The sequence below is a fragment of the Halichoerus grypus genome, chromosome 7 (genome assembly GCF_964656455.1).
Source record: "Halichoerus grypus chromosome 7, mHalGry1.hap1.1, whole genome shotgun sequence".
In the NCBI taxonomy this organism is placed as follows: Eukaryota; Metazoa; Chordata; class Mammalia; order Carnivora; family Phocidae; genus Halichoerus; species Halichoerus grypus.
Window position 1 is genome coordinate 129,981,590 of NC_135718.1, and position 12,152 is coordinate 129,993,741.

General features: G+C 51.3%; 1 protein-coding gene across 15 annotated transcripts in view; it reads right to left on the minus strand.

Moving 5' to 3' along the window:
- PLEKHA6 (pleckstrin homology domain containing A6) overlaps nucleotides 1–12,152 on the minus strand; it is a 139,511-nt gene that overhangs the window by 102,709 nt on the left and 24,650 nt on the right. Inside the window, exon 1 of one of the 15 annotated variants that reach the window (XM_036075879.2) lies at nucleotides 10,585–10,619. The exons of the other annotated variants lie outside the window; for them this stretch is intronic. Within the exon in view, the coding sequence (XP_035931772.2) occupies nucleotides 10,585–10,613 (29 nt within the window). The 5' untranslated portion in view covers nucleotides 10,614–10,619. Of the gene's footprint in view, nucleotides 1–10,584; nucleotides 10,620–12,152 lie in introns of those variants that run through there. 15 annotated transcript variants of the gene reach the window in all.

The following is a 12,152-nucleotide window of genomic DNA, read 5'->3' on the forward strand; positions in this document are numbered from 1 at the left end:
GCTGTAACAATCAAATGAGATAATTTATATGTATAAAGCTCCTAGCCGGTGCTGGTAAATGCACATACTAAGTGTTCAGTAAATGTTTGTTCTCCTCCCGGCCCCGTCTTTCAGTAAGATAAATTCGTCATTCATTCAACAGACAGTGGAGTGTCCAATGTATGAAAAGGGGGAAGGAAATAGAATTTATGGGAGCCCTGTTCATGCAGGCACTTCACTAGGTCCTTAGGGTGGGTAGGGCGTGAAAGGTGACAAGAACAGGACAGAGTGCTTGTCTTCAAGCAAGAGTTTACAACCTGGCAAGCCAAGCCCAAAAGCCCATGAGTACCTGGATGCCGTGATGTGTGGTAAGAGCTGTATAAGACAGGGCAGCCAACAATCCAGAGCCTCGGGAGTTTAGAGAGGGGAGGGAGGCAGGCTGCAGGAAGAGAGATGACTCCCGTGGGGCACAGGAAGGTTCTGAGAAGAGGTCACATGACTTTGGAGCCCTGTGAAAGGCTGGATTTGGAATGGACATGAAAGGGTGGGGTTTCTTAGGGCTTCTCCTGAGGCAGCCGCTGAGGGGATTCATGGGATACTAATCAATATGTGTTTTCAGTTTCCTGTTTCCAGGTGGAGGAACAAAGGTGACAGCCAATTCTTTGCTACTCCTCTCCTGAGAGGTGGAGTCTATTCCCCCCCGCCACCCCAGGGCATCAGGGCAGGCCTGTGACTTGGTTGAACCAAGAGAATATAATAGAAGTGATGCTGTGTGACTCTGAGACTTGGGTGTAAGAAGGCTTAAGGGGCGCCTGTCTGGCTCAGTAGGTGGAGCATGGGACTCTTGGCCTTGGGGTTGTGAGTTCGAGCCCCATGTTGGATGTAGAGACTACTTAAGAAAAAAAGTTTCCAAAAAAAGCCTTAAGCTTCCACTTGGATCTCTTGGAATACTCTCTCTGGACACACTCCCTCTGGGAACCAGTTGCCACACGCCCGAGGGAAGTCCAGGCCACATGGAAAGGCTACATGTAGGTGTTGGCATTAACAGCCCCAGATTCACATACGCGCGCGCGCACACGTACGCACGCACACCTTCCACGGGGTCTGTTCTGATGGCCTCAGCCAGAAGTGACCTCTCCTTCTACTGAATCCCCCTGGCATCAGAGACAGCCATGTGGGAAGCCACCTTGCCTGCCTGGCCCAGTCCAGCCTTCAGATGACTACAAGGGCAGGAGATACTCTAGCAAGCACCGGCTGAGCCCAGGTACCCCGGAGAACCCTGAGAAGTAACAATACGTTACTGTTCTAGCCACTACATTCCGAGGTGGTCAATAGATAACCAGAGGACCAGGCGCCTCTTTCACTACCCTGGGCTGTTACTAGGCAAGCTGGAGCAAGGGGCACACTAGAAATGGATGGGGGAGAGGTGAGAAGGAGCTGTGCATTGGAACGGGGAGGGGAGAGAACCCGCTGAGCCCCCCCAGTAGCCTCTAGCTTCCGCCTCCCCTCAGCTCTTCCCAGCACGGAGCCAGATCAATATAACTCATAACTCACTTTACCCCCCCTGGGAAATAACTGGGGGGAAAATCAGTAACATAGAAAGATGTTTATAGCAGAGCTATTCATAATAGCAACAAATTGGAAACAACCCAAATTCCCAGTAATAAGAGAAGAGCAATACAGTAATGAAGTAACGTGACAGAATTTTTTATAACTATTTAAAAATGACACATTTATGGACTGCTGGCATACCTGGAAGTATTTGTGTAAAATATCGTTCAACGGAAAAAGAAATGCATGACCCAGCACTGACTACACACGAACTACAACTGTAAAAATCCTAACAAAGATGAAAAGGGCCCATGGAATAAGGCATTTGGTTTAGCATTTACTCATACCCTTTTCAAAAAAAAGCGTACTACTTTCCAAAAAGGCACCAAGTCAACCTCGCAAATCCTAAAAATGGGGTCATGACGGCATGGGAATTAGGAGCCGACATTTTGGAACATCTCTCTCTGCCATCCAGGGACAAAACCGCGGGTTGAGGGGAGGGCGCTGGATGACAGGGACGGAGTGAGCAGGGACGGAGTGAGCAGGGCCGTGGCATCCCCTCGGCAGGGTAGCTGAATGTTAGAAAACAAACCCTCATGTTTGCTGACACAGTGCAAGTAAAGGACTCACACAAAAGCCACCCATTATCCCATAATTATTGTCTCTCTCGTGCCTGCAATTAACGGCTGTCTGAGAGGCGGCTGCTGGGGTAAATACATGTTCACCCACATTAGAGTCAATCAACCAACTGAAGCGCCAATTAACAAGCCCACTGCAGAGACACTCAGGTCCCCAGCGGCCATCATGGGGAAGAAGGGGACAGGACAAGATAACACAGATCTTGGACGCACTCCTACCCCAGGAGCAGGAAAGGGATGTTTACAGTGACATCCTGAGCCCCAGATAGAAGTCAGTCTTGCCCCGGAAAGAGCCAAGCTGGGCAAGCAGGTGCTCAGAGCCCACACACCACCCCACCCCACCCCCGCCCATTGCCACGTCAGAGGGGTCCGTATGCATTCATGGGTCTGTCAGCAAGGTTCCTGGGGGCTACCGCAGCTCCTGCATGGGGCAGCCCTCGGCCTGCAGGGGTCTGTGAAGGGAAAGAGATGCAAGAGAAACCTCAGAGAGGCTGTCACCTCCCGAGTTACAGAGGAGGACAGAAACACAAGGCAAAGAGAGGAAGCAGGCAGGGAGCCATCTTGACTGACTGACACTGAAACTGACTTACACTGGCCTTTGGCTACTTTTCTTAAGCAGCAAGCTCAGAAATACAGGAAAGAAGCTAACATCAGAGAAGTCAAAGATGATCCTCCTGTCCAGAGGAGAAGGGCAGGAAAGCATGCAGCTGATGGCAGCCATCCCAAGTCCTCTCCCAGGGATCTGGGGAAGACAAGGGTGCCTTGCAGTCCCACCTGGCATGCCCAGCGCCTGGCCATGGCGCTACACCAACCAGCCAGGCCCTCTCTCCCTGGACCACAGCCAGCGGAGCTCAGACTGTGGGACCAGAGCCCCCAGAAGATGCCTACCAGACACCAGGGAGCCTCTGAGATCAGAGGGATAGAGCATGCATGTCAGAGGGGATCTGGCTCAGTGGTTCTTGGTCCTGGCTTCACACTGGAATGACCCAGAGAGCTTTTATTTATTTTACTTTTTTATTTTTTTTCCCAAAGAGCTTTTAAAATACTAATGCCTGGGTACCACCACAGACCAATCGGATGGGGATCTTGGGGGAGGGGAGAGGCCCAGGCACATGCATTTCTTTAATGCATCCCAGGGGATGCTGATGACTACCCCAATTTCCTCAATTGCCGAAGACGAAACAGGTGTCTAGGGCGGTCATACCTTGCCAAAGGTGACCAAGGCAGCAGAGAGCAGAGCCAGAACTGAAACCAGCTCATCTGATTACGGCGATGCAGCGATTACCCTCGATAAAGCTAGCTGAACGGAGGCACGCGTCTCCCGTGCACCACGGGCTCTGCTGTGAGTCTGCTGTTTCATCCACGGTTTCATCCATGATTTGCATAAAGACTCAGAACGCAAGGCTACCCGATTTTCTATGACAAAGCCTGGCTGGATGACTAACACGCTTATGAATCAGGATTCCATATACTGGAACAACGACCTAACATCAACAAAACAAAATAGCTCATAACTGTAAAACCCTACACTGAACATTTAAACGATTCCAACCGTACGTATAATCCAAAGGTTTTGAACTATGCTCAAGAGCATGTTACTAATAAAATGGGGAAAACGCACACGCTGCCTTTATTTTCTTAAAGTGCATGAGTGTTTTAGAAAAACCATATTGTTGGCATTCCAAGAGGCAGACAGAGAATGTGGACAGTTTGTGATCGGATATCCTAGAAATAGGTTTATGTGTGACAGCAGGAGCCTGGACAGTAGGACAAATTTCAAGATCTCGGAAGATAGGATTCTTCCCTCCCTGGCCCTCATTCCTACCCCAAGCTGAGTAACAATGCAGGGCAGTACTTCTCAAATTTTATTTTATTTTTTTTTAAATATTTTATTTATTTATTTGAGAAAGAGAGAGAGAGCAGGAGCACACGAGCAGGGGGAGGGAGAGGGACAAGGAGACTCTGCACTGAGCACGTAGCCCGATGCAGGGCTCCATCTCACAACCCTGAGATCATGACCTGAACCAAAATCAAGAGTCGGTGGCTTCACTGACTGAGCCACCCAGGTGCCCCTCAAATTTTAATGTACATATGAGTCACCTGGGAGATCTTGCCAGATTCTGACTCGGTAGGTTGGGAGTGAGGCCTGAGATTCTGCATTTCTAATAAGCTCTCAGGTGATGTAGATGCTGCTGGTCCACAAAGAAGAAGGGTTCAGAGGATCTCAGAAGTTTACCTTGAAACCAGGCCTTCTGGATATGCTTGAGGCACCCATGTTCCTTCCCCTGTTAGCCTGGGAAACAGAGGAGCTGGATTTGGAGGGAAGGAAGACCCAACCGAGCACGTAGCTCAGCTCACTTGATAAGCAAGTGCGTCAGATGAACAGAGAAGAATGAAAGAGGGGCGCCTGGGTGGCCCAGTCGTTAGGCGTCTGCCTTCGGCTCGGGTCGTGATCCCGGGGTCCTGGGATGGAGCCCCATGTCGGGCTCTCCGCTCAGTGGGGAGCCTGCTTCTCCCTCTCCCCTGCCTGCCGCTCCCCCTGCTTCTGCTCTCTCTCAAATAAATAAATAAAATCTTTAAAAAAAAAAAAAAAGAATGAAAGAGACCCACTGAGAGAGAAAAGACCCGTGGGGAGGGGAATTTCATTTCAGGCCAATGTGGGTCAAGAGATTTTCCAAACAGAACACCCGCTGCTGAATGGCATTATAAAAAGGACCCGGCTGCATCGATGACGGTTTGTGTGTGCTCAGAACCAATGTGAGGGGATGCTCCAGGCTCCCCCGATGCTGACCTTCCCGCTAACGCACATCACATCTTTTATGTAGGAGAAAGGAGGTCTAAACAGCTGTCCATGGGAAAATAACCTGAGCATCTCAGTACAGTAAGCTCAATTCAAACACCAGTGATTTGCAAATTTAGTCTGAGGTAACATAAATAGATTGTCAAGTAGAGGGCATCAGAGTCCCGTTGAATAGACCGCATCTGGAGCACTGTATTCAATTCTAGACGGTTTAAGAGAAGGAGAGCTAACATGCGCCAAGTAACTTGTAGTTGCCAGGCCCTGTTCTAAGCTTTTTTTTTTTTTTTTAAAGATTTTTATTCATTTGACAGAAAGAGAGAGACCACAAGCAGGGGGAGCAGCAGAGGGAGAGGGGAAGCAGGCCCCCCACTGAGCAGGGAGCCCAATGTGGGGCCCCGATCCCAGCACCCTGGGATCCCAACCTGAGCCAAAGGCAGACACCTAACCAACTGAGCCACCCAGGCGCCCCATAAGCTTTTTTTTTTTTTTTAAGATTTATCTTTATTTTAGGGAGAGAAAGAGAGCGTGCAGGGGTGGGGGAGGGGCAGAGGGAGAGGGAGAGAGAGACTCTCAAGCTGACTGCCCACTGAGCACAGGGCCCAATGCGGGGCTCCATCTCGCAACCCTGAGATCATTACCCAAGCCGAAATCAAGAATCGGATACTTAACCGACTGAGCCACCCAGGCGCCCCCTGTTCTAAGTTTTTACATGTGTTTATTGGCTTAATCTTCTCAACAACCCTATGAGGTAAGTACCATCACTACTCACAATTTACAGATGCATAAATTGAGGCTCAGAGAGGTTAAGGATTATAACCAAGGTCGCAGAGCTGGCAAGTGTAAAGTCAAGTGCAGGCCGAGGCAGACTGCCCCAGAGCCTATATTTTTCCTACTGTGTCATATTATCTCTTGACCCTTGTATGTCTGACTCTTGAAACCAGAGTCGAGACAAGTTTACCAAAAAGGTAGAAGACCAGCTTCAGTTCAGCATTAAGGAAGGATACGAGCTGAAGCTGTCCAACAATGGAGAAGGCTGCTTCCCAGAGCAGTCCTGCTCGTCACTGGGGGAATCCAGTGGTGCTGGTGCTCACGTGCCTGGGACACTGGAAGGGTGACCGCTATTTGCGAGAAGCATTGGGCCAAGACTGAAACTCCACGTCGCTCTCCTGTCTTGGTCTCTCTGTCTAGAAAAAAAGACTCTGACACCCGAGCACAGTGTTAAAATGAGCTACATTTAGCCCGGACTTGCCCACAGATTCTGGTGTGTGTGATGGAGAGAAAGTGACAGCAATGCCCAGAGGACAACCTGCCCAGTATGGCTAAGAAATTGAGCCAGAGGAAGGATTGTGGGAAATATGCAAATGAGCTTCTGCTGACATCTCCTTCCCATGACCTGTTATAAGGTTCTGGTGGGAGTAATAAACTCCTCTAAGCTGGCTGAAAATAGCTTGCTCCTTCTCAAAGAAATATTAAAAATATACAGTCATCATAAAAAGAACGAAAGAGGTTCGGTGTTTCCTAACCCAAACTATACTGTGGGCCAGCACCTTATCTACATTTTCTGGTACCCCAGCATAAGGGACAAAGCCTTATCTCCAAGGAGAAAAGCAGAGAAGGATGGAAAAGATATCCTCAAACTCTACCCTGTCAATCCTTCAGCCACTGGCTGGGAGACAGGGATTCCAGCTCTGAGCCAGAAAGTGGAGGAATCTGACATCTCAGCCCACAGAAAGATCTGGGCTGAGAGGAGCTTCCTATCTTATTCATATCCTAGCTCTTGCACGTTGCCCCATCCCCAAGCATGATGCCCAGGGAAGGTGGGGGAAGGTGTGGTCAAGCACCAGCTATTTGCAGGCATTATGCTGGTCACTGTGAAGAGATACAAGTTTATCAGAGAGAAGGACATATGTGAATGAAAATATTTCAGAACAACTTCTACTTCCAACTGGTTGTTTCAACCATTAAAAGGACACTTTTAAAAATATAACTTAGTAAGTGTAAGTGTTATTGACTCAGTGCTGACAACACCAGATTTGGGAGAGGCTGGGCCCAAGCAGGAGGCTTTCCGTTTAGGTTCCACAAAGTCTCTCCTGAGGTCTGGCCGCTCTCTCTGTCGCCGAGGCTCTGCCGCTCTGCCTCCGGGACAGTTGGCCAGAGGCAGCCCATCCGAAGGTACGCACTCTCCATCTGCTCTTCCAGAGGTTCCTCCCTCGCTTCCCTGCCTTCTCCACACGCGGGATCTGCCGCCACGAGGCGGGTCTGCAGGGTCTCCACGTTCATCCCCCCTCCACACCGTGGGCGCCCTGACTTGCCTGCGGGGCACCCTCACCCTCAGCACCCGGTCACACGAAGTGACCCCAATGATAAAGGCTAACAGGGCGGAGTGGAAACATTTGGGAGTAGTGGACAGGGAAAAGAAGGGACTGAGGCAAGCCTGCTCTGCGAGATTAAGTTGGGTTTAAATGAGGACGTCGGGTTTCTGGATTCAGAGAAGGCCTGCACTCCGAAAGGAGCTTGCTCTGTTCGATAACCCCTCCTTCAGTTGTGCGGGGCGGGAGGGAGCTGTAAGGACCAGCCCTGGATATGCTGATTCTGCCTCCGAGAATCCCTCCAGCCCCTTCTCCAAGCCTCTGCCTCGGCACCGTGGTGACTTCCTGTCTGCATGGTCAGACCAAGAGCAACCGATGCCCCCCCATATGCACGCGAACGTGCCAGTAACACACGCATACGCTCCCACTGCTCCAGGAGGCAGCAGCTACCCCCGACCTCTGCCAGGATGCAGGGTCTGGGCATCTGGGCAGAGGAGGCCAGCTGGGCGGCCCCGAGGGGCCACAAATGAGCCATGACTGTTGGGGGTGTCACGACAAGGTGAAGCCAAAAGAAAAGTCCCATGCTACCCCTCCCCCCATCTCTATGATCTCCGTGCAATCGAATAGGCTTCCATTCAAGCTTGGGTCCCACGAGGGGTAAGGAGAGGGTTCGGGCAGGAAATACGGACACATCCACAAATTCTAATTCTGATTCTTCCCCCACCTTTCAGTGTGGTCTGGAGTAAGTGGCCCATCGTCTAAGAAATACAGGTTCTTCACAGATAAAGAGTTAAATCACCCTGGACAAGCTGGAAGGAATATGGTCTACAGTACATTGGGTACATGCGGAGTATATGGGTGCAGAGACAAGGGGTCCCTATTAGATACTCACCCAACTTCACGGTGTGAGTCAGTCTACTTTCAAGCAAAGGCACAGTCTCCTTTTATGATCCTAAGCCCCTGATTCTTCTTATTGGGAACCCATCTTCCCAGGCTCTATTCACCCCACTTCCATCCCACTTGAGTTCCAGCAGAATTCCTGGTCACACACCCATCACCCTGGCCTGTCCTGTGACAAAGGCACCAGGAGCCTGAGATCAGGAGCCTGGACAACATACCTCTGACTGCTCTCATTTTTACCACTGGAAATGCTGATGTTCAAATCAGTGGGTGCTGAATAAATCCCAATAAGGCCAGAAAGACAAGAACACAGCCAAGCTTGAAGCGCACCCTGCCCCACAGCTTCCCAGAGCCACAGTGCCTGTACCACAAGCCCCACCACGCTACTCCTCAGCCGCCACTTCGGGCACTTGGCACGTTAGGCAGCTTTCTGTGCCGTGGGCGACACGTAGGAGCTGAAAACGGAATACGCCCAAACGGAAAGGAAATGCGTCTCCCCTGTAAATGCCTTGCCCAGTCTTCTGTTTGCAAAGGGCAAGGTCTGTGGAGGGAAGGGACGGGACTGCACCGTCAACTGAGCCCCTACAAATGGGAAAACCAAGTCCTGAGAGGTTGAGAGACAGGCTCCATTCTCACGGCATGGCTGAAAACAGAACCCAGCAGTATGGAGTCCTCCACATGCTCCTAATTCTTCTTCCAGGCCTGATCCTGAATTTATCAGAGTAAATATTTAGAGGGTTAGCATTCTGCCTGGGTGTTCCAGAGCCGCTCGTGCCCTCCCCTCTCCAGCCACTCCCAAGCTCAGCCACCTGGTACTAAGCTCTCCTCCAGCCGAACCTACTCTGTGGTCAAGTCCACACTTGGCAGGCCTCCTGCCGACCGTCATTTCTGTTGTAGGACAGGAGATAGACAATTAAAAGCTCTGCTTCTCAGGGGACGGGCTTAAGTCTTTCCTGTCAGAAAATCTTCCAGAAGCCTGAGGCCTTTAGGCCTTGGCCCCAGGACCCTGACACGGAATCTTTCCTCACAGCTACACCCAGCCTGGCTCAGCAGCCAGAAAAGCTCGTTGGGAGGGGTGAGCTTCAGTGCGACCAGGCTCACCCCGTCCCTCCCGCATGTACCCCCTCACAAACCCTGAGGGGAACACACAGGTTGCTTCAGACTCAGCCTCATCTTTCGACAGCTCTCCTCAGCACCCAGCTTCTCCCACCCCTGAAACAACAGACAAGAGGCACTGAGTTCTGGTCTCCATTCCAGGCCCTCCATTTTGAGGTGGCTAGGACAAATCCTTTTGGGTCTTTAGACCCCAGTTTACCTCCGCCCCCAAGAAGAACCCTTTGGCTCCGCTCACAGCATCAGATTCAGCACACACAGGGGTGCCCCGTGAACCCACACCACAGAGACCCTGGTTCAAAAGCCGTCCACAACTCTGGGCAAACTGCAAGCCTGACCTCCGATCTGTGATCCTGGGTAAGTCATGTGACCTCTGAGCCTCGGTTACCGCCCAGTCTAGAGTCGCAAGGATCCAACCAGATGACATTACCTGTGGAAGGTGAGAGAAGCCTGAGGTCCTACACACACCCGAGGGAGCTTTGGTTTCTATTCTCTCTCAGGGCTTCCCACTCTGAAGGCGGTGACCCGTCAGTGGGCGTGAAATCAAGCTCAAGAGTCAAGACTTCTTTTTTTTTTAAACAAAACTGGCCAGACTAGACTAAAATATAACAGGAAGCTAGCGTGCACCACACACAGTAAGGGTAACACACACGTGTTTGCTGGGTTCTGATGGAAAATGTATTTCTACTGGTTGCAGTCAAACATTTCAATTAGGTCTTACTTTGAAAACTTCCTTGTGGACGTTCCCACTTGTATAAACTTGCTTCCTGTCCCCAGCAGATTGGGATGGTAAACTCCTTGAGGGTGAGAGCCATGTCTCTGGATTCTCAAGAACTCCAACCCTCCCACCCCCCATCCCCTGCCCCAGGGACCAGGGTGGGCCCCAGATAAAGCCCTTGGCGGCTGGAAAGCATCCACGGAATAGAAAATCAGCATGGAAGGAGAGCAGGAAACCACCACTGACAGTGCCAGTCACTGTGCCAGACAACGTCCCTGGAGGTGCGCGTTAGCACCTCCATTCTACCGATGAGGAAACTAGAGCCCAAAGAGGTGAAGTTGCCCAGGGGGTGGGGGAGCCGGGATTGAGATCTGGGTTTGGACGGTCCATGGCCTCCCCTCTGGACCTCACTGCCTTGATCACTGCCCGGGAGATCCTGCCCAGACCTATCAAATCTTCCAAACATCCTGCATTGGCCAAGACAATTCACCCCACAAAACACACACACACACACACACACACACACACACACACACGCACATGCATGGCAGGAAACACCACCACATCCTTTCCTACCTGCCTTTCTTGGGCTTTCCCAGTCCCATGAGGGAGAGAGGAGAGGGCTGCGCTGGGGGCATCTGGGATTTGTCTTCGTCTTGGTCCCGCCCTTGTCCTTCTCTGCCTCTTTGAGGCTGATTTCCCCCCAGCTCCCCACCTCCTCCCCCAATACCAGCTAACTGGTTACCCGGGCAACCCAGCTGGGAGGCTGCCAGTTACCACGGCAACCCAGCATGGCGGCCAGGCTGCCTTGCTGAGGAAGGTCAGGGGACCAGTCAGGCGACAGAGCCCTGGGATGTTGCTGCAGCACTGGCCTGGGCTGGGGCCTCCGTGCCTGAGGGAATTAAGTTCCTGCTGTCAGGGGACCGCGTCTCAGTCTCCCTGCGGCTGGCTCCCCCAGCTCGGGGTAGCAGCCTCGGGCTTACCTCCCCCCCCTCCCCGCCCAGTTCTGGAGCGGTTCTCAGACTGAGCTCAGCCTAACCCCAGGGGGGACCCCTCAGCGCCTTCCTTTCTGAGCATATCTGGGAGTCAACATGCATGCGACATGTGTGTGTCTGCACGCAGATGTAGTCTCTCCATGAAATACGTCGGTAATAATAAGACAGCTAGTATTTTCTAGTACTTACTATGTGCCAAGCCTGTCCTAGGGGCCTGGTGTGAAGTCTCACCACTGACCCGTACACAAAGGCACGGTCCCCACGTGGCGGACACAGCGGCTGAGAGTCGGAGCAGTGACGGAACTTGCTGCGGGGGGTGCAGGTGTTTACGGCAGAACTCAGCAGTGCAGCTCTGTGGCTCAGCTTCTGAAATTTGTGAGCCCCCCCCCCCCGCCGCTCCTGCCCTTCCCTCACCAGCCCCCCACCAAGGAAACATTTTTAACATTTATTAAAAGATTATTCAGTGTCGGATGTTTTTATTCATATTATTTGATTTCATTCCGTCCTCACCTCTGGGAAGGAGACTTTAGTTCTGGTGAGAAATCCATGAGCTCCAGCTTCAGGCCCCTTCCTCGGGAATCCTTTCTCTCCCGGGAGATTCTACCAGTTTCTTTCTTGGCCACCGACATATGTAGCATATGTCTCTATCACATACAGGACAATTATTTGCTCACACGTCTGCTCCCTTACCAGACTGTGAATTTAAAAATTCATTTTTGCAACCTCATACCTGCCTGGGACATAATGAACATACGGTAAATATTTGCCAAAAGAAAGTGGCCGGGCCAGGATTCTAAGGCCAGTTCATCTGTCAATGTCATGCTCTCTCTACCACATGACCCTGTCTCACTCATGCACTCACTCATTCATTCATTCATTCATTCATTCATTCGAAAAGCAGTTACCCAACAACGGGCATGTGCCTGGCTCTGTGCGAAACATCACAAAGACAAGGACAAATAAGACCATCTCTGGCCTTGCAACAACTCAGTCTAGGGGAATGAGGCGCAAGGCTGAGGAGCACAGGAAATAAACACCTCCCATACACACCATCAAAGGCTTTCTCGTGACTGTCTCCTTGAGCCAAACTCCCTCCCACCCAAAGCCCCATATAACCAACCAACATTTACTGAGTCCCTGCTATGCGCC